The 26792-nt window shown below is 43.0% G+C and overlaps 1 protein-coding gene across 1 annotated transcript in view; it reads right to left on the bottom strand.

Moving 5' to 3' along the window:
* Positions 1-25191, bottom strand: part of MANBAL (mannosidase beta like) — a 49936-nt gene extending 24745 nt beyond the window's left edge. Inside the window, exons 1-2 of the mRNA XM_069243726.1 lie at positions 25080-25191; positions 21877-22072 (exon numbers count right to left, since the gene is read on the bottom strand). Coding sequence (XP_069099827.1) covers positions 21877-22026 — 150 coding nt within the window. The 5' untranslated portion in view covers positions 22027-22072; positions 25080-25191. The remainder of the gene's footprint in view (positions 1-21876; positions 22073-25079) is intronic.
* Between the last annotated feature and the right edge of the window lie 1601 nt (positions 25192-26792).

Genomic DNA, 26792 nt, shown 5'->3' with positions numbered 1-26792 from the left:
CAGCCCTGGACGCATCATCAACCACTGCTGCTGCACCTCCCTGCGTACCACCAGAAGAAAGTCCTCCTGCCGACAGTGCTGCCTCACCTTCAGCACCGAAGCAACCAATGACACCAGCAGCACCGCAGATGCGGCCACACCCCACACATCGACCGAGACCACCACAACACAACTCCAGTGCATTCTACTAAACACATGTTGAATAGTTATACATGCCATTGAGGTCTGGGACACGATCTCCTCTGTCACCCCGGATGTCATCTTCCTCACAGAAATCTGGTTCAACCCTGCATCCGCACCAGACATCACCACCACCATCCCCAATGGTTACGAGATAACACACCAGGACTGAACCAACAAGGACAGAGGCGGACTCGCCATCACCTACAGTCACACAATCCACTGCAGGACATCCCCTGAAGACCCAACACCGATAATGGAATACCTCAACTCCCAACTTCAAAGAGACAGAAGAAGCACCTTCAAAAGTCCCCTTGCATGGGGACCACCAGGTCCACACCCAGCTTCTGCAATGCCATCCCGGAACTCATTGCCTCGCAAGCAATTGACTCTGAGCACTCTATATTCCTAGCAGACCTCAACTTCCACCTTGAAGACCCCAGTGGCTCCAACTCCCCTGACCTTCTAGAAAGTTTGAGAACATCGGCCTCAAGCAGCTCGTCAACAACCCTACCCACAATGCATGACACATGCTGAACCACAATTACATCTCTAGCGACGGAGTCCGGTACATCCACACAATTCACCTGGTCCGACCACCACAGCGTACACTTCGCCATCTCTGGACCCACCTACCCGGGCACCATGCCTCCACCCACAGATCCATGCAAAGAAACTGGAAAAAGGTATCAGAAGACCAGTAGAAAGACACTCTTTACTCCCACCTCCCAGATTCTACACACGACCCTGAACAAGCAGGAATGAGCTTCTACCAATGGATCACAGAATGCACAGATGCCATCGCTCCCACCAAGACAGCCAACAACAAAGAACAAAGCAAAAGAGCAAGCTGGTTCACCAAGGAACTGCACTCAACAAAAGAAACGGCCAACAAATTGAAAGAAAGTGGCGCATCAGCAAAAAACACAGAAGACCGTACTGCCTTCAGGTCCACTCTCAACCAGTACCACTGCCTCCTGAAAGAAACCAAGAAGAACGCTCTAGCAGACTGCATTCAAAGCCAGCACAAACCACAGCAAAGAACTCTTCATCATCGTGAAGGAGTTCACCAATCCCGCAGCCACCGGGAATGACAACACTCCTTCTCAGGAACTGTGTGACAACCTTGTGGACTTATGCCTCGAAAACATCTAGGCCATCAACAAAAACTTTGAACGCCAACCCTCCACCACAGACAGCACCAACCAGCTCAAATGCCTGAACACAAATTCCGAACACCTTTTTACCCACATACCCACTGCGAACTGCTCACCACCCAAGACACTATCTCCATCATGAACTCTGTGCACTCAGGATCACCCACGGACCCTTACCACCACCACCACCACCACCACGTCTTCAAACTCAGAAGCAAGACAATTGGAGACGAGCTCAGGAAGGTCCAGAATACCTCCATCACTGTGGCTTCTTTACCAGAGGTCTGGAAACACGCTGAAGTGAGGCCACTCCTGAAAAAAATATCAGTCAACCTAGCCTAATTGAAGAACTACTGCATCTCTCTGCTCCCCTATCCAGAATAAGTCCTCGAGAAAGCATTCTACCAGCAACTAACCCAACACCTACAAAACCACAACCTCCTGGACCCCTCCTAATCTGGATTTCAAACTAATCATAGCACCAACACAGCCTTGATTACAGCCACAGATGACATCAGAGCCCTCCTGGACCGTGGGGAAACTTCTCAACACCTGGCTGTTTGAGCAGTAGCAGCACCTCCCCCTGTGCCTCCTCCCCCCTCATCAGCACCTTGAGACCCTCACAGGTGAGTAGTGCGCTTTACAAATCCCTGATTGATTGGGGAAACAGCAGCCTTCATCCTCCTCGACCTGTCTGCCACATTTGACACCATCTCCTGCCACATCCTGATCAACAGACTCCACCCTATTGGGATTTGAGGAAACACCCTCATGCCTCACCGGCAGAAGCCAAAGGATCTGTGTCCCACCTTTAACCTCGGAGCCCAAGATCATAATCTGTGGAGTCCCTCAACGATCAGCCCTCAGCCTGGCCCCCTTCAACACCTACATGACCCCCAAAGTAGTTACTGTCAGATCACATGGACTCAATATCATCTCCTACGCTGACAACACACAGCTCATCCTCTCACTGTTCAAATATCCCTTTGCACAAAACATTTCTTCCAGAGATGCAGGACTGTAGCCAGCTGGTTGAAGGACAACTGTCTCAAACTCAACACCCAAAAAATGGAAGTCCTCATCTTTGGGAACAACACCTCACCATGGACTGACACATAATGGCCACAGAAAATGGCACACACCCCAGCCCCAACAGACAACGCCTTCAACAGAAGAATCATCCTGATCCATGTAGAAACAAGTGGACGCAGTCTCATCTGCCTGCTTCCACACCCTTCGCATGCTCCGCAAGATCTTCAGGTGGCTCCCCGCAAATAAAGAAGGACTGTCTCACAGGACTGTCATGCAGGCCCAAATCACCAGCAGACTGGACTACAGAAACGCGCTCTACAAAGGAATCACACCACACCTCCTGAAGAGACTTCAGACAATACAGAACTCAGCGGCAAGACTCATTCTCGACCTCCCCAGAAGGACCCACATCACACCCTATCTCAAGAAACTACACTGGATCCAGATTCAGAAGATATCCAGTTCAAGATGCTGACCCACACCTACAAGGCTGTGCACAACAAAGGACCAGCATACATCAATAAACACCTGACCTTCCACCCAATCGACCAGACACCTCCGATGAGCTTCCCTCTCTCTTGCAGACACCCCATGGATCCGTTGAGCCAACAGCTGAGGACGCAACTTCTCACAACTGGTAACCAAGACTTTGAACAACCTTCCCTACACCTCAGGACCGCATTGTCACTCCAGCGATTCAGAAGTGAACAAAAGACCTGGATGTTTGAATTGGGTGATTTGCCACATTCTATAAATATATGATTGATTGAAGAGGTAATTAAGTGGTAAGGAACGTCTCAGTCGCTTGGAAGGAACAAATATTCAGCTTGTGAGTATTACTGTTTAACAAGTGATTCTGAACTAGGGCAGAGATGAAGCTTCTCCAACCTCCACTGTAATACTGGATGGGAACACAACATCCTGAAAAGTAAACCCACCATTGTCAATAGTGCAAAGTCTTTTGGAGTTTTCTTGGCAAAAGACTCAACCTACATTCTCAAATCAGCACCATGGCCAAAAACGCTATCAACTATGTCTTCTGTGGGGAATCCACCGTTACATCCCAGAACAAAATATTAAATCTCTTGCTTGTGCACTGGTGCCCTTCATAATACACTGTTGTAACTCTCTTCTGACATGTCTCCCCAAATTCCATCTTACTCCCCTGAAAATGATTCTAACCTTAGCAGCATGGTTCGCCTACGGGCCAATAGAAATGACCACATTGCCCCCATACTAATCACTCTTCGATGGCTGCGAACTGAAGCAAGGGCCATCTACAAGACTTGGAGTGACATGTGAGCAAAAAGAAAAACTATGGATTTACCCGAGGTCTGTGACTGGGAGATAATATTTGACAATGTTCAGCATTCCTTCCTCATCATCTTTTTGTGTTTCTATAGTTTTCCTATGTGGGAAGGGTATGCCCAGACACTGGTCCCGTGCTCACTGTGTCACTTGGATTCTTGCTAGCCTAGCCGATGATGGGTGGTACCTCGAAACTAGTCCCAGGATGCTTGTGTCTGGTCCAGGGAGGTCTTGGCCTGGCCATTCGGGCTGGACTGTTCCATGGGAAGCAGGGTCAAGGCTGATTTGCATATGCCTAGGTCAAAACTGGATGAGTGGCAGAGTGAGCAAAAAAAAATTGTGGTTTTAACCCAGGTCTGTGACTTTAGGAGAATGTTTGACAATGTTCAGCATTCCATCCATCCTCTTTTTGTGTTCCTATCTACAAGACTGCCTACATCTCCCATAAAGTCTTGCAGACATCCACTCCTCTTTACCTGGCAGACAAACTCAAGCTATCAGGCAGCTCCAGGTGGCTCCAGGTCATCGCAGAATGCTGAAGCAATGCCTCTTGAACCTCTGTTATTTTTTATTTTTTTTATAAAGGGACCAACCCAATGGCATAATCCTCCTCAGGAAGCGCAACTGGAATCCGGAATTCACTACCTCCAAATACGCACACTACTACCACACATGGATGACTTTCAAAAGAGCCCTGAAGTTCTTCTAACGGTCCTTTAGCTAAAATACTGTAATCAACTCTTGGTACAGACCCCTATACTACCTCAACTTTTTTTTTTTTTTTTAAACAGCTGTATAACACCTCAACTTTTTTACAGCCATATGTACACCTCTGTACACTCCGCATACAATCCGTAATGACTTACGGCTTTTGGTCATTCCGTTTCATGTAAGGATGTACCTGGTTATATTTTCAATCCTTTGTAATTATCTAGAGTTGCATTGTCTAATAATAAACCATCTATAACTACCATGTAACAGAATGTTTCCCCTTTAAAGCGCTCTGGCATATTTGGGTAACGTCTGTGCTATATAAATATGCATACAAAAATTAATAAATAAAATAAACTAACTGAAGGCCCCGAGTCTTTAATATCTCGCGTAATGGGGCTCCTTGAAGGGCTGAGGCCCCCTGCGCTGCAGGGGCCTGCATTAAACCCCCTGTTTCGAAGGCTTTGGAAGCAGAACGGTTTACTCTGGCTGCACATTAAACAGTTTCTCAGGTGGAAGGCTTCGTAGGGTTCCAATAGAGAGTGACACTACCCCCTAGCGGCTTAACACGGGAGTTGCTCAATTTTTCAGTTCAAACGAAATATATATCCGGTGCGCTTTGGAGATTTGCCTTCAGTTCATACAGACTGAAACCAACTCTAGACCTAGTTAGATTTCAACTTAGGTGCACCATGAAATACAAAGTGTGGGCACAGGTAACCGATCTCAATTCATAGATTCGGGATCTTAGGACACAAACGCGCAAATGCACCGCAACAAGCAAAATCCATCAACATGGCAGTTTTTTTGTAGTACAACGTTTAGAGCCATGCAGGGAGAAGTGAGGATAACTACCGTTGACGGAATTAAGAAATATAGTGGGGGTTAGAGGACGTGGACATGGCCACGAGAGAGAGCCCCGGTATGTTCACAACACTCTGTGGTGGAATTTGGTAGCAAGAAGGCTGCATTAAAGAACTGTCACAGACCAACACGATGCATATTTACTAACTCGGACCATGACCAATCAAATAAACAGTTACGTTTTGTGGCAGTCACTTATATTAGCACATTTCCATTCAAATAAGTTGTAAAACACCAAAAGGTCTAACAAATAATATTTGAATCCACATAACTTAGAAAAAGCTTTATCTACACACCTGCCCACCTGTCCACAAATGTTCCCAAAACAAAACACATGATACTAGAACATGAACGTCTTGGACAGAGCAGTGTCAGAGGGGCAGAACAGACCAACATCAAACAAACTGTTATGAAAACTAAAAGTAAATATGTTCAGTTCCAATCACACTGTCCCACCGACAAACGAGTGCTTATGAGACAATAATGCTGTCCAAGAGGAAAGGCTTGAGATTTTTCTTGATTTAATTTTGAGGAGTAATTCTGACCAAATAACATAAGCTCAAAAAGAGAACCAATATAACACACATGCATCTTCAATAATCAGAACAGTGGCCTACTGCTAGTATAACCTTGGTGCGGAAGTGGAAGGTACAACTCGCCTCCGAGAGACAGGTTGGCCAGGCAGGGGCGTGAGGAGGCGAGTCGGAAAAGAGAAACATACACATCTCTACTTCAAAAGAAAAATACCCATGTGCTATGGTGCAAAATAACCCCAAACCACCAGGCAAAAATGCGGGGCCAATACACCGCAGACAGCTGAAAAGTTGTACACACCAATTCTCGAAGTCAATCTGCCGCCCACCGCGGAAAATCCTCACACGTTTCCTTATTGCATCTAGGACCACCTTGGCTACTTTTAACTTGTATGAAAGCACAGAGCATCCATTCTGCTGTGACATTTAGTTTTAATGGATGCCACAACGATGCCTCAAATCTCGTATTAAACAGTTCCTTCTTAATCACCTGCAGCGTCTGCATACGTTTTATGATTCCCTGGAGTTAATCAGGGAAGAGCAATATTCTCCACCACCAATGGAATGTAGTTTGTACTTGCTAACTTCACACAGAAAATTGCATGCAGTCCTGTGGACTGCCCCGCTCAGCCATCACGGTTACCTCTGGGTTTCTCCTGATGGTGCTGCTTGGTAGCGTGTAAGTCTTCCACATGTGACTGTAGATGAGGTGTTGGCCGGCAGGACATCTTTTTCTAGAAGACCCGGGATGTCAGCACTAAAGGTACTCGTTCTGCATGTTGGACCAAAACCCTTAATAACAGCATGTGGGCATCCTACTATGAATCTTCTACAAATCTAAGTTTTTCTTTTGCGATTCCAAGTACATCGGAGAAGATGCAGAGAAGCATTTAAAGTCTAGAAGGGGTTGCTCAGACTTTAATATCTGTTACATACTACTCATTCACTGTGACCTTTGCCTTGACCTCTTTCAGGTTCTCTTCAGTTGCAACACGCCTCCAAGGTAATGGATTTACCCTGAGATGGGCTACGAACCAGCTCTATCCTTCCTCTTGCCTTCCTCTTAACAGACTCCATTTTATCACCACAAGGCCTCTACTCAGCCTTCTATCATATCATCCACCAGCACCCTCCTCCTCATTTTACCAAAAACACAAAACCAAACAATCCTCTCCACACATATTACCTCTTCCAGTTATCAAATCTAACACAAACACTCATAGCTCTTGCCATCCCCTGTTACACATCACATACACTCTTCTCCAAAACACATCACCATCCCTGGTACAATTCAAATACCACTCACCAGCAGTACTTTACATACAAATTCGTCTCAGAAAAACACTACATCAATACCTCCTCTTACTACTCCACAAAAACAAAACAAAAAGGCACACACCAGCACATCAACAATTACACACACTTTCATAAAACTTTCCGTCACAAATTAGACTCATACACCCATTACCACCCTTATGACTACACAAATAACACACATCCTAAACCATCTCTACCCCCAATTTTTTCTTCTTCACCAACACCAAATACATCAACCGCCTCTCATCCAGAGTCTGAAAGTATGACCCACATACTCCACGACCTCCCCTAGTCCATACAACTTCCCCCCCTAAACAGATGCAAACAAAATAAACAACATGCCCCACTTCACAATTTCACATCCACATGTCTATTACACAAGGCTACTCTACAAAAACAACACAACTCGCCATCTTATTCTCATTCACAATCTCCACCACCAACACACAAAGTCCCAACAAAATGCCTTCTAAGCCTGCTGGACGAGGAACACAACATAGAAAAGCAACACTGTTGTGACCCTCATACAGTTAATACCAACACTAACGACACACCTGCTAAAAGTTCAAAATATACTGCACACTCTTCAAGAAAACAAAGTCACACCAACACACTAACTCTAAACTGCCTACTAATAAATGCTCGCTTACTCTCTCCACATCTGCAACCTACTCACCGACAAATATCCTGACTTGCCCTTCATAACAGAATCATGGCTGGGAGATGGCATGGCTCCAGTATTGCATGGAGCTGTTCCTCCAGGCTATCCAACTATCATACAAAATCGAATAGGCAAAAGAGGAGGTGGATTAGCTATTATATTCAACCAAACAATGCATCTCACCAAAAATGGGGACATTTCCATACAAGGTTGTGAGGCCCTTATCACCATATGCAACCCTACACCATATTCCTCCTCCTTTACATACCACCATCTAGCAATGCAACATTCCCATACATATTTCTAGACACAGCTTCAAACCTTATAACACTACACTCCAACCTATACATTCTTGGGGACCTAAACATTTTGTTTGACAAACCAAATATGACCCATCCAAAAACTACCATCACTGGCCTAGTCACACTGAACCTACATTGGATCATACACAAACCCACACACATCGCTCGACACATCCTAGACGTAATTTTTGCAAATCCAGAACTAGTTACCTTTCAAAGGATTACACCAGTTACACGGTTAGATCACCACTGGGTAATTTTCCAATATAAAACACCACAAATAAACACACTCAAGACCACCTTACATGCATCCACCTATCACCCATAGAACAAACTAAATTTTGAATACGTAGAAACACAACAGCCAACACAGGTCTATACACAATAAATGTGTTTCAAAAACTTTATGTTTGGCTACAGGAAGCTTTCAATATCGTAATAATACTAAGAACACCAAAAAAGGACAAAAGAAAACAAGCACCTTGAAGAAATACAGAACTAAAAAAAGGATAAAACAACATATCAGAAGGCTGCAATGAACCTGGCTCAAAATTAACAGAATTCAAGAAAAACTTCACATATGCAAACCTAACAGAATAGCTAAAAAGAGGTTCTATTCAGACAGAATTTGAAATGCTAAATCTGCAAATAAAGAATTTTATAAAATTCGCACTGTAGTTCGTAAACCTAAATGCACAGAAGGGACTCAGTCAAGAAATCACTGGCAAATAATTACTCAACCAAACCAGACACGTTGCGCTCCTATTTAAGACAAAGAAAAAACAGCAGCATCAACCAATTTCCAAAAATCCCCTCCAAGAGTAAGCCAACCCAGTCTGCATTCCTTCAGACAAATATAAAGTGAGTTTATGGATCTGGTCAAAGCAAGCAGGTCTTCTGGCTGCCCTTCTGACCCTTGTCCACCATAAATTTTCAAGAAGATTCTTTTAGCTACATCAGGTGCCACACCAGTAGGAAGAGAAGGAGGAATACAAAAAGAATAGATGAAGGACGTAATATGGAAGAAAAAAAAAACATTCACCCCATCACAGATCTGGGTTTAATCCATCAGTTTTATGCTTGTCATGCAATTTCAGTTTGGACCCAGCCGTATGCAACTTAGTCTTGACCCTGTTCCTTATGGCAACAGTCCAGCCCGAACTGCTAGGACAGGTCCTCCCTGGACCAGAAACAAGCATCCTGGGATTGGTTTCGGAGTATCACCCCTACCTAGCCAGCCTAGCTTGAATCTGGTGGCATAGCAAGCAGGGGACCTATGTCTGGGCATACTCTTCCCACCTAGGAAAACAAATACAAAAAGAACAGATGATGGACGGAATGTGGAAAAATCAAACATTTACCCCCCAGTCACGGATCTGGGTTTAATCCATCAGTTTTTTTGCTTGCCATGCCATTCCAGTTTGGACCCAGCCGTATGCAAATCAGTCTTGATCCTGTTCCCCATGGTAACAGTCCAGCCTGAACTGCCAGGCTAGGAACAAGAATCCTCAATTACCTTTTAAATATGGGAATCTTTCCAGAAGACCTAAAAAAAGGCACACATACACTCATTATTAAAGCTAAAAAACCTGGACCCACATGACCCCCAACAACCACAGACCAAATACAAATGGACCTTTACTGGGAAACTGACAGACAGAACAGCATTCATCCATATTTCACAATTCATTAAAGATAACTCCATACTTTCAGACTACAAAACTGGATTCCGCCCAGGAGGAGGTATAGAATCTGCCCTCATCACCATCCTGGATGACTTTAAAAACACAGACTGCAATGGAGTTGCTGCTCTACTTCTCTTGGACCTCTCAGATGCCTGTGACACAGTTGACCATGACGCCCTAATACAAAGACTCTACAGAGCCGGCATGGAGGGGGCTGCTCTCCACTGGATGACGGTCTACTTCAAAAGAGAACAAATGTCACCCATACTCCCTCTTTCTCATCCAAATCTTACTTCACAGAAGGAGGGGTCCCTCAAGGCTCAGTCATATCACCATGCTTTTAAACATCTACATTAAGTCATTAACGGCAATGATCAATGAATTTCAGCACACATGCTATAACTACGCAGGTAACACACAAATACTCCTTAAACTGGAAAGCCCCAAATACACTGGAAACTCAGAACTCTACAGTTGCCTCAGAGCCGTTGATCAGTGGATTACATGGAGCCATCTCAAACTGAATGCTTCCAAAACAGAAATACTCACATGTGGCGATTTGAGAAAATATGACCCCTTCTGCACCTCGCCTGACGATCTGGGACCACCTTCTAAAGTATCTAAGGAAGTGAGAAACCATGGAATTACCATGGACTCCAAGTTAACAATGAATGCCCAATAATCTAATCTCTCATTAGGAATTCTAAAATCCTGCCCACGTCTGGACTATACTCTTGTGAACTAGTGACTAATCTCTGGAAGCAGGATTATAGTACTTTAAAGAAGAAATCAAACTGAAATTTGGAGCATTACGGATGACTATGGTAATAAATAAGTTAGAGGATCATGGTTCAGACTGCGTTATAACAGGAGGATTAAGTACGTAAAGGCACATGCGCAAAGACTCCACAATAAACAAGCCATCCCAGTTATGTTCAAACCTACCTCACTCAGAGGAAGATCCAGATAAATAAGAAGCATTGGCAAAGCCAAAAGGTCTCACCTATGTGAAAGCTATTAGCTTTGCCAATGCATTTTAGCCATACTGTACAGCAGTGTGGCTGCTGCTCTGCATGGCTAAAAGTCAAGGGAATGGTGTAGAGCGGCCTAGACTAGAGCGGCGCAGAGTAGAGCAGCACAGAAAAGGGCATCACACAGCAGAGTCGAGTAGCACAGAGTAGAGTGATGTACAGCAACAGAGTGGGATGAAGTGGTGTAGAGAAGCGTGACAGTGGCGAGGTGCAGTGTAGAGTGCCATAGATTGGCACTGTGTGGAGTGGAGTGTCGTAGACTGGAGTGGCATAGAGTGGTGTTGAGCGGAGTGGCATACAGCTGCATAGAGTAGACTGGCATACAGCGCATAGAGTGAAGTGGCACAGTGTGGGGGTGGAGTGGACTAGAATGGTGTAGAGTGGCACAGGGGGGAAAGGCATAAACTGGCATTTTGTGGAGTGCTATAGTTTGGCATTATGTGGAGTCACATGTGATGTTTAAGCAAGACCTAAAACTCAGATCCCCATTACAAAGTAATGGGTGAGGATGGTACTGAAGCAAATTCTACATAAAGTCTGGAGGCAACTTGAGTCCCATTTTCCTAAAAGTTGCTAAACTGTCTATCACACTGTGCAACTCTCTTGTAAAAGGTTTAGCACTTTCCACTTAGTTTTGTGTAAGCAACAAGGCTTCATTAGTGGCGAACACAGGACTGATCATCTTAATCGGATAACAACCCTAACTGGCGAGGCACAAATATATAAAAATCCTGTAAGGGCAATTTTCTTTGATGCAAAGAAAGAATGTCAAGAGGTCTGCTGCAGGTAGTTATGGGTGGTTGTGATGATTTATACACTCTCCAATTCGATGATATAGGCAATTAACACTCTCTATAGGCATGTTATTGCAGGAATGAGCGCTAATCAGATATTCTTTGCCATTTTTAAAATCCATTGTGGAAATCAACAGGTCTGTCCGCTTTCATTGGTTACCCTGCAATTCACAGTGAACTCCTGAGTGCCGATTTTTAAAGAAAATCGTCCTTAAATCCTCACTCAAGCAGGTCAAATCATGATTGGAACCTCCAAGCCCACAGTATGCATCTCAGCAATTGAAATGTAAGCCAAACACTTTAGGTCAATTGCACTGCAAAAACTGAATGTAGAAACTGGAATCGACGTTTCATCAATGAGCCCGTGCCATTTCGATATCTCAGTTCTACTTAATTTTTCTAGTCTATACAATAATATATTGAGGTCATTGGTTGACTCCTGATTCTTTGATAGTGATTGCCCTCTCACTGCTTTTGCAAATAGCACCTGGGCACCTGCCTTTCTCTCCTGGTCAATGTCATCATTGATCTTACAGTATCCGTGCCTCAATCCAACTATAAAGCAATACAGCAGAATCCACACTTAATCTGCCACACTGTGCAAGCAGATACTTGTGACAGCAATAGGAACGTGCTTGGCTCCTAGTTTTGCAAATCTGATACTGTGGTTGGTGGGAAGAGGAGATTTCAAAAGATAGAGACATGCTCCACGATTTTGAACAGGTTACATTATGGCTCTGATTCACTGATGATCTATTCATCTAAACAGAGGTGAATGAGACCAGGTTAATCATGACAAACAATGAGGATGCAGGGGAGATCAAAATATTGTTGGCAAAAAATTGGGAGATCTTGAAAGGTGATCCCCTTATTGGTTCATCAATTCAAAGGAGGCCATGCATCACATATAGTAAGGGGCGTAGTCTACGAGATATCCTGAAGTCAAATGACATTACCACTGTCCCTCAAATTAATGATCATAATTTGCAGGGATTTTTCCCTTGTGGCTACCGTAAGGGGTACCGCAACAGTCTGATGCAGAAAGAATATCCCACATGTAAACCAGAAGAAAACAAACACATTAGACAATTTCTTATGTGCAGTAGCACTTTTACCATATATGTATTGGAATGTCTGTGTAAACCGTGATATGTTGGGATTACTAAACACATAGTAAAAATAAAAAAAATGCTTGAACATATGCGAGCAATCGCATCGAATGATTCCTCCTATGCTGTTGCCAGACATGTCCAAGAATATCAGAATTCTGATAATTCCTCACTTGCTTATTTTGCTGTAGAACAGGTGCCCTCTAATTACAGGGGGGCCAAAAGACTGGTACATCTAAGAAAAAATAATCTAGATATATACTAGATCTCGAAACTAAAATACCAAAAGGGTTGAATAACGATGAAGAGCTAAATACCCTTCTTTATTAAGTTTAATGACTACTCCAGAGTAGATACAGTATGTATTATGATCTGCAACCCATGCATAATTTTAATGCACCAAATGAGCCATCTTTATGAAGGTTAATGACAATACATACTGTATCTACTCTGGAGTTAACAATTATTAGTTATGCATATACGGAGAACTGATTTTTTTTTAACATTGCCTTTATGTTGATCTGCAATTCGTGCACAATCTTCGTGCACTAAATGAGCTATTTGTATCAAATGTTTCTTGTATCGGGCCCTCAGCAATGATAAGAGTTGTATGTAGACCATGTATTTGTACTGATGTATTTTAATTGTATAATGGAATGGTATTTTTTTTTCTTAATTTAGGGTGATTTCACAGGTTTTTTATATTTTGAGTCTATTTTTGGGTTTGTGCATCAAGGTAGAAATAGTATTTATAATTATAGATCTGTCCTCCTACTGAGAAATGCAATTAACGTATAGACAGAGGTTATTTTCTAGACTGCCCCTTTGGGATCTAAATTCAGACAGCAGTGCAATACTGGTTACATGATCTATCTGTATTCTGTTTAACTTGACTACATGTTCGAACTCTGAGTGCGCTTAGTCACAACATTGGCATTCAGGTGTGGTACCTCACTAATAAGTTGAAATGCACTCGGAACAAAGCAATATTTATTAATAATATGAATTGTGTGGACCTTGGTGGTCATAATATGATCTGCATAAAGCGATTGAGATGGACATTTATAATAATTGTACTCTATAACGAGCAACTGCATTTCAATGTAGCAGTCCCATTTCTTTGTTCACACTAAAAACTTATTTATTCTGCTGTGATTGGAGGAATGTTACATGTGATCAAGGCTACGGCCAAAATGCATTGTGTTTTGATTAAACTTTCCACTCATCTGCAACTCCGACGTCCTGAGTATGCGTTTGTACTGTGTTTTGATGATTGTATATATATATATATATATATATATATATATATATATACATATACACACACACACAAACATACATATACACACACACAAACATATATATATATATATATATATACATATATGCAATACGATTTTTAAAAGAGATTTTGCGTGCACATCACCTTCCACTATATACTCCAATGGAACCCCCACTCCACTCCCCAGAACATATTCTATTATCAGTAATTTCCAAGACTTTGTGCTCCATGGCCTCCTACAAAAGAAAGCCAAGCCAGTCAACATAGTGATAGCGGAGGGAGTCAGTACAATATTTTGCTCTTCAGACTTCCTGAGATCCACAATGGAGAAACAATAAAAAAATTAAAGTATTGATGAACAAGTTACATACCTTTGGTAACGCTCTTTCTGGTGGATACTCTACCTAACCACAGATTCCTTATCTTAGAAAATCCACAAGGTGCCAGACTGAATCAGGAGAATTTTGAACCAGTTCTCCAGTGCAGCACGAGTTGAAGTCATTCGGTTCCACGCTGGTTCCATACCAGCCTGGAAGTGACAGAGAGGATCAGTGAATAAGTGCCACCCCTGCACTCTAACATCAGTTTCTTATCTTTTTCCTTTCTGTGCCAGCTAATGCGGAGCGTGAACAAGTGTCATTGGGAGGGAGAAGGGCAGGGGTTCCTAATGGATGGAGATATGAAGAAAAAAAGATAATCCACTGAAGCTTTATCATCATGTTTATATACAAATTAAGGTTCATGCTATCCAACAATAACAGCAGATTAATGTCCTACCATGGAAGATCAAAGGCCTAAACAATAGATCAAACAAACATTGGCAAAGCAAATAATGTCATGATGCTGTGTACGACGTCAGAATCAGAGAGAAAAAAAAAGAAAAAAAACAGCGTATGATGCAGCTGCTATGTCATTTTGTTAGAGTACGCACCAGACATGTGCATCTACTGATCAATGCTGGAGTTTTTTTCCCTTATTTACCAAACTAATTTAGATCAGCCAAATAACTAAATAAAGAATGTAGTTCAAAAGCATTTTTTTTTAAAGCGGGTTGGTGAAGGAGCATTGAACTCACAGGAGTGTGAAAGCAACACTGAGGCCTTCATTACGAATTTAGCAGGTGGAAAATGCTGCCCGTCAAACTCCCGTGTTCAGGAAACCGCCAGTGCGGTCTGCTTCCAGCGGCCCCTATTACGAGAACAGAGTTTCCGCCCGCTGGCCCAGCTGGAAACAGCCCACAACATTGACGCCAGGTCGTAATTGAGCCAGTGGAAATGTAGCAGTGCACCGGGTGCAGGAGCACCCGTCACGCTTTTCACTGTCTCTTAGACAGTGAAAGGCATGACGCGGCTGCCCATGGGTGCCCTGCACTACCTATGCCAAGTGCAAGGGCCACTAGGCACCCCGTCTCAGACAGCTTTTATATGGTGGTGCAACCGCCATGTAACAGCTGGCGGAGAGGGGACTCGAAATCCCCAGGGCAGTGCTGCTTGCAGTGCTGCCCTGGTGGATCTAGACTGCCTGCACCACCAGGCCATCAAAAAGGTGGTGGACCCAGCGGTCTGACCATGGCTCATTCGTCACGGTTATAATGTGGAGGCCTGACTGCCGCATTGGGGGCGGTCCAACCGCCACCACGAGTCTGGCAGTTGTATGACCGCCAGACTCATAATGAGGGCCCGAGTGCTCAGGTGGGGAAAAGCAACACAGACGTGGGGAGAAGATCATGACATGGGCAAGTCAGAGCAATCTGGAGTACAGGGAGAAGTGAAGAACATGTGCGAGAAAGTAACACATGGGGGAAAGCACATGAGGGTGAGCGCAACATTGAGTGAGTGGGGGAACACACAGACTAGACAGAGCAGCACAGACCATGGAGGATGGACAAAAAGTACATGAGGGAAATGGTTGGAAAATAAATACAAATTCATGGAGTGCTTAATCAAAAAAAGAAGAAAAAAAAGTAGTGCCTGAAAATTAAGTAGCAAACAGACAAATACTGAAGCCAAGCTGCACAGAAGAGACAAATAGAAGAAAAGGAAGGAAAGCCCACACAAGCTAGCTCATAAAAATCCAGCAAATAAATGAGAAGAAAGCTAACATTGGTAACCAATTGGCAGGCTCTTAGCCCGATGTAAGCTAACAAAAGGTCTTTTCGCAACCAGACAGCATGACCTAACGTGAAGATGGAGCAAAACAAACAATGAAGGAACAGGGTACTGAGGTAAAGAATAATGCCTTCAATCATGTGCGAGGGGTTTACGCAAAGTCCACTCTGTGTGCGTTCATTGTAGACAATGGGTCTTAAACAGCATTCAGTTAAAGCTGAATGTTGTGTCAGACCTAAAAATGGGTCTTTGAGTTACTCCTGATTTGATGCTGAAGTTCCACTGGAGCTGAATTCTTTAACAACAGTTATAGTTTTGGCTTTGTGTACTTTACCGCTCGAACATAGCCAACAGCCACTGCGATAAAGTAAAAATGAAAAACAAACAGCACAAAATAGAAGCGAGTGGCCAAGTAGCATTTGACAGCTCTGGGGCCCTCGAGAAAAAAAAAGAAAAAAAAATTGAGACTAGGTGGAGAATCAGAGCAGAACAGGCGGGGGTGGGTGGTACCAAAGATAAGGGGAAAAAAACAGTCACCAACCAGTGAAAAGTCACTTTCAGTTAAAAGCTAGACCTATTTTTTTGGCCACCGAAAGGCTAGTTGGGTATCTCAAGAAGTCTTGTGTATGACTGTAACGATGGGTGTTATTCCATACTCGGTCAATGGAGTATTTTTGAAGTGAGTTTCATTTAATGCACGAGGAGATGTCTCTTTGGTATATGTATGGATCAAAAGTAAGTTCTGCTTAATTAAGCAAGACTCTACTTGTATGCTTGAGACTCTGCTTACATTCTCTTCTAGAAAAAAAAAAAAAAAATATGCGAGTTTGAAAGGTTGAAACAGTCAATTTCCAGCAAAAAAGCATATCATACAGAGGTCACGCAGGTTCTACACCTTTCATCTGGCAGTTTGATTTCTAGGACCATAGTCAATTATAAAAAGCAGGACCGTGCGCAGGACAAGTCTGTCTCTCAGAATTTACTAAAAATGTCCTATAGTGAAAAATAAAACAAAATATTTGGCACTATCTTGTGGTATGATCCTTGTTAACTGCATGCCCATTATTATGCAGGGCGGCTATATTTGTAAAATCTATAAATGAATGTGGCAGCTGGAACAGAGGCTCGACAAGAAGTGTGGGCCTGGGTAATAACGATCCTTCGGCTGAGAGGCCTGTGGATTTTACACTGCGGTTAAACAGATTTCATTGAAAAGAAAACTATTGCATGATGATTTTAGGCTGATATGATATTTACAGAGACGGTCTTTGAAATGTTAGTATTCCTCGCTTGACCGAGCTCTGCCACCTAACCGCAGGAGAATGTTACATGTACTTGTGAAGAGAGCCTTGGGAGCAGAGAATTTAACCTCTCACATCATTTTATTTATTTGTTTTATTTATAGATGGTGACCGGGTCAGTTTTAAATTTCCCTATAGGCTATAAGAATATGTATGCCAGAGAGTGAACAAGAGTTGTGGGGGGGGGGGGGGGTAATTTGAGAGTATGTGTGAGAGAGACTGAACATATGTGCCTGTGTAGAATAATATTACCTATTGGTTCAGGCAGGTATATAACCTAGCTCATTCAAAAGAGGACGAATTCCTTTCACTTCTTCAATTTAGTCTGGGACTGAGGACACAGTGGAATGCTGGGAAACGAATCTTGCATACTTTACTACAACTTGTCACCTGAAACGTACTTTATGCCCCTACAACTGAAGTCTAGGAACATTTATTCATGGGAAGCATTTTACTGAACAATGTATATTATATGGGTGGGGTGTTATCCCAGATGTTCAGGCCAGAGCCCACCCTCTCCCCAAACTGCAATGTAGTGTCAGGGATAGGAGGTGTGGGGGAGTGCGTTAGGAGGGGAGTTGGCTACACTTGGACTCTCCTTTAAACCATTTTTCCCTTCAGAAATGCAAACATGGTGGTGCAAATCCACGTAGCACCCCCTGTCAGAGGCTTGAAATCAGCGATGGTGGCTTCAGCAGGAGGACTAGGGAGACATCGGTGGTTCAGAGTTAGTTAGGAGCAATGCAGCTAGATCCACTGATAACCAGATGACTGAGCGAGGGAACAAGCCATAACGAGGATGAAGTGACACCAGGGAAGAAAAGTAAGTTTCAGTCTAGCTTGAAGAGAAGCCCAATGAGTTTTGAAAGAACTAGAGGGTTTGGGTGAAAAGGAACAGCAGCACACCAGGAGAGAGAGCAACATGTGGACCAGGGGTGGAGGTCGGGGGGGGGGGGAAGACAATGGAGAGAACAATACTGGGGGGGGGGGGGGGGGGGGGGAGAGAGAAGCAGTTGAGAAATAGTGCAAGCAGCCTTCAAGGAGGAGAGAAACAGGTTGGGGTTGTATTTTGGTGGGATAAGAGGAAGGCAGCTTGAAAACACCTTCACTCTTAGAGTGCCTAACTGGAAAGAAAAAGGTAGTTTGCTAAGAGAGAGCAGTGGAAGCACACAAGTAAATGGGCAAAGCTCCAGGTGATGGACAAACACAAGATGGACAAGCCAAACCATTGAATAGGAAGCAAGCAAACAGAAGTTAAAATAACGACAACCCATGGTAGCAATGGGTGGGCCTTAAGACCACTTAAAATCTGGCAAGTTGGCAACAGGTCTTTTTTCCCCCAATCAGATAGCTGTGCCATCTGGCAGGCTAGACCGGCAGGAGGTCGGATAACGGAAGAACTTAAAGCATTTGCCTGTAATGCTCTCGGTTTACAAAAGACTTTCCTGTCCAGAGACAGATCTGGTTGATATAAAGAAGATGAATAGTGAGGCCAAAGACTCTGCAGGATGATTGATAATTGCCCAAACAGAAACAGAGGCGAGCCTAGTTGCCATTTGCAGTCATTGCGAAGCAAACTATGACAATGTTAGATTTTACCAATAGTTAACAGTCAAATTAGCAATCCCCTTATTACCGTGAGGTAAATTTAACTATTTTTAATATAACTATGGATACCTTCAATCCCGACAATATGTGACGGGTGATAAAACTATGACTGGTAAGCTTGGCTTTGCAGAAGCCTGGAGAATGCAACACCCACCAGAAAACGATTTACTTTTCTTTTTTCATTTCTCCATAAATTCTACTCACAAGTTGACTCCATGAACCTCAAAAGAAGTGCCTTCAACTATCGGATTTCCCCAAGTTGCTCAGTTCACCTGCATTGTTTTTTGGCTCCACAGTTGCACCGAACTGACCAGACTCCGGTTACCAAAAGAGTGGTTGGTGCTATATGTCTAATATTATTAGGTGGATATACTACCTAATTAACAGTTGGGGTCCTTTCTTAAGGTTCAAAACAGGGTGCACTGCATAAGAGTTTGGGCGTTTGTTTTTCTATCGTTTTGAACTCTGTTTCCCATGTTTCTACTGAGCTTCAATAAGTTAGCCTCTGTGTCCTAATTTCAGAGCTAGTGGTTTCAGGTTTAGGGAAACACTGACTACCACTTGGGTCCACTCAATTGCACTCCATACCTGAAACCAGATACCATTACTCCGGGGCCTTCACAACCCAGGAGCCTCTCTGCCAGCTGCTCTCGGTTCCTCAGAAAGGGCTCAAGTGCACCTGCACTACCAGGGTAGTTGGGCACCTCGCCAGTCTCCAGGGTAACATCTCTGCTTCTTGCAAAACCCTGACTTTAATCTATATGTGTGGCAAGGAGATGTTCCACATTGACTAGTTTTATCACATACAGAACATACAAACATAAATATCTGTTATTTTGCAACTTGTTACTGGTCTTGCAATTTAATGGCAATGTTGATGTATATTTTGACTGACACTGCATGTAAGCCCGTCAGGACTAATAACTTACTAAGATAGCTCAGTGGGTTAATGTGCTTACAGAGATCACTGGGTAACTTGCAGGACGCAAGCCCTGATTTTGGAAAATAATTCAGAGGGCTGCACACCGGCTGCAAAAAAAACTGCCTTTCAACTGGAAATAACGTTAATTTCTGGCACAGCTAAGACAAGTGTTCATAAAATATTAGTGATTACATTGGATTGAGTTATTATTAAATACCAATGACTTAATCATTTTATGTTGTGTGCTGTAAATCATCATGCTCAGTTTTCTAATATATATCCCTGCATACACAATTATTCATTAAAACGACAAACTATTTCCCAAGCCTATAAGGAACACAGGATTCCATATAAGTGTTCCACCTTCTGGTTCTTCAGACATCATCACAAACCATTTCCTACTTTATTTGTAGACTCGGTCTTGTTTAAGACTCTAAAAGAGAATGCTTTCATATCCAGGTTTCTCTCTTGGCCAACTTTGTAGGCAGCATGGAGGGGGCGCCTTTGTTTTATATTGTGGCCAGTTCAGTGTGGCCCCCATGGATGAGTGTGTCAACTTGGAAATCACTGATTTCTGACACCTGGTAGGGTACTGACAAAAGACGGTAAAGGATTGCTGTGATGGCATCTCTTATCTACGACTTTATGACTATGTTCAATCGCAAGAAGTACAGGCCAGAGCTCTAGGTAAACTGCAGGAATAATGGGCATTAAGAGAGGAGTGCAAAGCATGGTCCTGGATCTTAAATTTCCTACAATACCTTTATCCCCGGTGGTGCTGCTAATATTTCCCTCCGCAAGCAGGGCACCTCTCTCAAACTGGGTAAGAATTCAGGATAAGTGCAAAAAGCAACTCACCTTATGTAGTGAAAATATGATTCATCAATAAAGAATGGCTGTTTCTTGGGCAGCTTAGACCTTATGGCTGAAACATGTCGACCCACATTTAGGATGCTTGAGTTCATTGGTTTCTTCAATCCTTGTCCAAGGTTGCCAATATTAAAATACACTATACCAGTAGGTAACCCAAAGACAATTTTAAATTCACTTCTTTTCTCATCTGAGAAAAAAAACAATGTTGGTGTAGTGTGACTAACTCAAGTACTGACTTCCAAATTAGGCCTTCCATCAGAATGTGAAACCCTCACTAACTGCTAAACCCCTTGACTACAGAACTGGTTCTGGGTTTCTGCACCAAATACTTTTGTCAACAAGATGTCTACTATCCATGCAAATGTGGGGAAAAGAAGTAACCCAAAAAACACTCAGACCTGAACGCTTTGCAGTTCTACTGCACATGGCATTCACACCGGTTCACTACACATGCACCACAAAAATAAAGCACTCAGCACTGAACATCTGTAGTTTTTCCAAGACATTAAGAACACCCAGGGATGGGCGACGGGAAGAGAAAGAAAGAGAATGTAAAGAATGAGGGAGAGAGAGAGAGAGAGAGAAAGAGAAAAAGAGTGAAATAGTGAGAGGGGAGAAAAAAGTAGAAAGAAAGAAAATCAGGGATGGGTATTGAGGAAGAATATTAGAGAAAGATAGAGAGAGGTAAAGAAAGACAGACAGACAGGGCAGGGGAGATGTCAAAGAAAGGGAGAGAATAAAGATTGACAGAGGCAAGGATACACAGAAATACAGAGATGGGGGGGAGAAGACAGTAGGAGGGTGAGAAACAAATACCGGAAATGGGAGGAATTAATCAATGATGACACTAAGACAAATATTACACGATAATTTTACCTCTTGCCTTACTCTCTCTCACGTGGTCACCGTGTGCCGGGTCTGTTCCTACTTTTTTCATATGGATAGAGTAGAAATCACATGGTACATGAAATAGACATCAGGAGGTGGATTGAAAACATGACAAGAGAGGGATACTAGTGGAGTGTTTGTGAAAAATAATATTGAGTTCTCAAAAGAAAATGAAGTCAGCCAAACAGGTAACGTATTTAACTCACTTACCGTCTGTGGGGACTTGGAAGTGGGATAGATGATGGCCAGGATGCATACCAGCTGGAAAATAGCTCCTAGAAATAGCCCATAATGCAGTAGGTTTTCCAGAAACGTGGGTTCTGGTATGTCAGGGGGAGAAAGGTCCAACTCAGCTGCCATGTCAAGATGATGCCTTTATACTTCTCCACTCTAGATCCTTTGTTTTCTGCATGAAGAAATACTTCTCATATGAGGACAGATTTCCATTTCCCATTGTGAAAAGACTGCAAACAATATTTACTTCTGAATACACAAAACTGTCACACTATAACGTTAAGTAGCAAATGATTCCAGCAGCATTAAAAAGCCCTGATTCAATATGCTTGCAAACAGATGCAGTAAGGCAAGGAGTCACAGCAGAAGAGTGGGGTTGCTTTTCTCAGCCTCAGTTTAGCAATAATGAATCACATATCCAACGTAAATCAGACCGTCATACAAGGTACATTAACATGTGAAAATGGCTGTACAAAGGGACCGCTACACGCAACATCAAGACTCCAGCATTTGGTTAGACCATCATCAGCCTCTAGCAGACATGGGTCCCCTATACACACGCATTGTTTTGCTACCTTGTGGTCTGTGTCCCAGGACAGTCTACTAGGATGCAAGAGCACGTGGTCTATTAATCTGGGGTAGCGTAACATGGCACACATCTGTTTATGATCACACATACAAAAATATGTTTCCCAAACCGCTTTCATCACTTGTAGAGTGCAGAACTGAAAAGTTTCCTTCTGCCATTATAAAACCAGGTGCACATCTCTCTCTCTGGTAACTGGTTGTCACTGGTAATCATGTCGGGTATTGTAGTACACCTACTAATCTTATACACCAGCTGATAAAAAGTAGGGAAATTAGCTGAAGGGTATGCATTTTCTAAGTATAATACGATACAGTGTGCAATAAAAAAAAGTGTTATGGAAATTCACTGTAGTAAATGAGCACTTCAACTGAAGAAGTTATTGGGCAGAAGATCAGGGATTAATTTTATATGGTACAGTCGAATTTACAAGCATGACGAAATAAAGGGTGGGGAACTACAAAGAACCTTTTCCTCACAAAAACAATTCAGAGCTTAACTTGTCGTTTATTGGGCGAGTTCAATGTGGAGTCCTTGTCCTGCACTGAATTCTCACCAAACTCTAAGACTCTGGGGCATAATGCTTTATATGATTCGGTTTCCTTATCAATCTAAACTGTGATCTCTTTGAAATAGGCTGAATAGTAGCATTAAGATAAAATACATTTTGGATATTTAATTATGTTGAATGTCTTTCCCGTAGAGTCTGGGTGTTTCTTCTTGTTGAAAAATTAGTTGTCTCGAGTGAAGTTAACCCTTATACCATAAAACAATACTCGTGTACAGTCAAATACTAAGCACTCCCAACTATACCAATTAAAGGAATTATGGGGAAAGGAAGAAAACACAATTATCCCAGAACACATCATTCCGGTGAAGTGGGACTAACTCAAGTACCTACTGCCAAAGTAGGCCTTCTACCAGAATGTGAAACCATCACTAACTGCTTAACCCCCTGACCACAGAAGTGTTTCTAGGCTTCTGTGCCAAATACTGGTCCCAACAAAATGATTACTATGCACGCAGATGTGGGTTAAAGAAGTAACCCAAAATACTATAATCCCTGCAGACTGCTTGAGAAGCATTCGACACAAAAACAAATCAGGAGTTGGTAAAAACGGCTAAGACTGTTCCTAGCCAAAGCTTTCCAATTTGAAAGTAACACAAATTAACAACTGATCAGAAGTGTACCACTCCTCTTGCACCACAAAAATAAAGCACTTAGCACCGAACGTCTGTGGTATTTCCAAGACATTAAGAAGGCCCAGGACTGGGTGACGGGAAGAGAAAGAAAGGAAGAGAGAGGAAGAGAGAGAGGGGGGGGGGGGGAAGAGAGAGAGGAAGAGAGAGAGAGAGAGCGAGAGAAAAGCAGGGACAGGAATTGAGGAAGAATATCAGAGAAAGATAGAGCGGGGTAAAAATTAAGAGAGAGAGCACGAAAGACGTCAAAGACAGGGAGAAAAAAAGAATGACAGACAAGGATACGCTGAGATACAGAGAGAGGCAGAGAGTCACAGGAAAAGGCAGAGAATGTTAGAGAGACAAGGAGAGAGTGAGGGAGGTATAGAAAACGATGAAGAGAAAAGAAGACAAAGACTCAGGTAAAAAAGAGAAAGCAAGAGAAAAAGAGAGACTAAGAAAGACAGACGGGCAAGGAGAAAAGGGGAGATAGAGACAGGGAGGGGCAGAGAGCGTCAAGTAGAGAGTACTAAAGAGAGAGTCAAAAAAAACATTTAGGGAGAAAGACGGGCAGCCAGCGAAAGAACAGGAGGGAGAAAGAAGGGGTAAGACACCCTAACAAGAAAGGGAGAGCAAGGTAAAGAAAAGATAAGGAAAGATAAACAGAACTTTCTTCTTCACGATATTTTAATAAATCTGTTCACTGCTCTATGCGTTTTTATCTCTCTGTCTCCATCCATGTTTATCTACTCTGTTCTTTCTGTCTATTTATATGTCGCTGTCTGTAAACTGTATTATTATCTGTCTCGAGCTACATAACTCTCCCTGCGTATCTCTATATGCCAATTTATGGCGGTCTCTCGCTCTAAAACCAGTTAAATCACAATCTGCCATAGGAGCTGTGTGGACACAAGTGTGGTTTTGACACAATCGGACATCAGAACCTGAGAGACGGCACTCTGCTTTTTCTCAATGTGTCCAGCGACAAAGTACAGCCGTGTACGTGACCAAAAATAAGACATTTTAAGCTGGCCTGCCCCCTTTCTAAGTCAGTTCGTGAATACAGTTGCCTTTGATCCAAGAATTCCAAATGCCAACATACACCGGACTGATTCCGAGGGCGCGCCTTACTGAGGGAGAAAGATACGAAAAGAAAGCCGTCTGTAGCATCTCACGTGCCATTCAGGCACAATCCTTTCCATCGGACTCGAACACTCTTCTATAAATTACGGTGTTAAGAAACACTGATTCACCAGTAAGATAACAAAAGTTAAAACAGGCAGGTCAAATTTCACACATGAGAGAAGACATACTGGAACTGCAGCTAAGAGGTTCAGGAAGCTACAATAAAGGAAGAGCTTCAAGGGGAAGGCGCAAAGACCGAAAACACAAGGAATACGATTTGCCCGCGTACCTGCAGCAGCTCGAAAACACAACGCGAAAGCAGTTAAGGGATAGCCCAAACCACACAGTAAGAAACTCCAGCTGCATAGACAGGTCTGCAGTAAAAAACAGAGAGAGGACTGTACTAGTCCCACAATCCTCCCAGGCAGCGACATAAAATAGCGCCATGTTATGATGGGAAACGTTTTATAGGATGAGCCAATCAGTGCATAATTAAACAACTTTCCATAAAATTGCAAGATTCTGGTGATTTCGCATTATCCACTTAGTTTGACTTGCTAGTGTCCCTTTTTTCGCTTTAATGCAACCACTGAGTGCATTTATCTCTGTACATTATTTAATATATTTCTTTGCAACCATCGCGTATATTTGTTCAGTATTTCTCCTATGTCTATGGTCAATTTTACTGATAATGTTTAAAGTTTACACACATATTTAACACAGCTAAAAATGACACATTTAACAATTGATACAAAAATGTGAAAAACATGGGGGGCAAAAAAGAGACAGTGTCTCACTGTATTGCACAGGCTGGTTTACTGTGTCTATTCACAGGCGCGATCCCACTACTGATCAGCACGGGGGTTTTGACCTGCTCCGTTTCCGACCTGGGCCGATTCACCCCTCCTTAATCAACCTGGTTATTCCACGCTTCCGTAGAGTCACCATATCGATACCGAACTTAGTGTGGACACCCGATCGACATAGCACACAGCAGCCCAGAACTCCTGGACTCAAGCGATCCGACTGCCTCAGCCTCCCAGGTAGCTGGGATTACAGGCACACGCCACTGCGCCCGGCGAAGACAACTGGGTAAAATATAGAACTTGAGCTACTGCTGATACGATGTGCCCATGGCTCTTGCGCCATCTGCCGCTGTTTGCAAAGTAAGACAGGTAAGATGCAGCAATGGTCAATACTATGAAGTGAATTCGTTGTGGCTATTTTGCCATTTACACTCTGTTCCGCCACAAACGTTACATTTTTCATGTCGTGCTAAAGTTAATTTATATTTTTCTTCCAATGCCACCACACTCTTCATGACACTAAAATGAGGTTTATTTTGCTTTGTAACCTATCTGTTTTCCTAGTTGTCAGCTGCAAATTTCATGACACCGAAGGAGAGGCATGCACACCTAAACGAACACCAGGTGCTCAAACCAACGTGGTGCACTGATGTGCCATAGCTTGACAAGCTGCACTCTTCTCAATGGACCTTGTCGACTACGTGCTCGAAAGTAAGTGACGATTTTCTCTCACTGCAATTATTTTACCCTGAGCTACATTTTTTGGGGGTGTATCAATTCTTGTGAGGACCGAGGAAGAGGTGTTGGACCAGTGCAGCGAGCTCCGTCATTTGAAGAAAAAAATACCCACCACCAATTGCAGTTTTAGATCAAAAACTGACCTGACTGATACGTTTTGGTAAAAAGTTGGACATATTCATAGTTACCAATGCGGTTCAAGGGCGGTCGCTCTATATGCCATTTATGATACATTTAGGAACAGTCTGAACAATGTTCTGCTACCCAGTGCTTTAGGTTGAATGCAAAAGCTGTGGCTGTGGAGATGGGTGGTCACTAAAAGAAGCCTGGCCCAAGAAGCACAACGAGGAATGCTGTCCAAGAGATTGGGCTATGTAATTAAGGGTATGTATTAAAACGTGATTTCAAATCGAAATTGAAAATGCTTTAAGTCTGAAAGTGAGACTGTAACCCAAACA

The sequence above is a fragment of the Pleurodeles waltl genome, chromosome 7 (genome assembly GCF_031143425.1).
Source record: "Pleurodeles waltl isolate 20211129_DDA chromosome 7, aPleWal1.hap1.20221129, whole genome shotgun sequence".
NCBI classification, from domain to species: Eukaryota; Metazoa; Chordata; class Amphibia; order Caudata; family Salamandridae; genus Pleurodeles; species Pleurodeles waltl.
The sequence above is the reverse complement of the archived record's forward strand: the minus strand, read 5'-3'. Positions and strand labels throughout refer to the sequence as shown.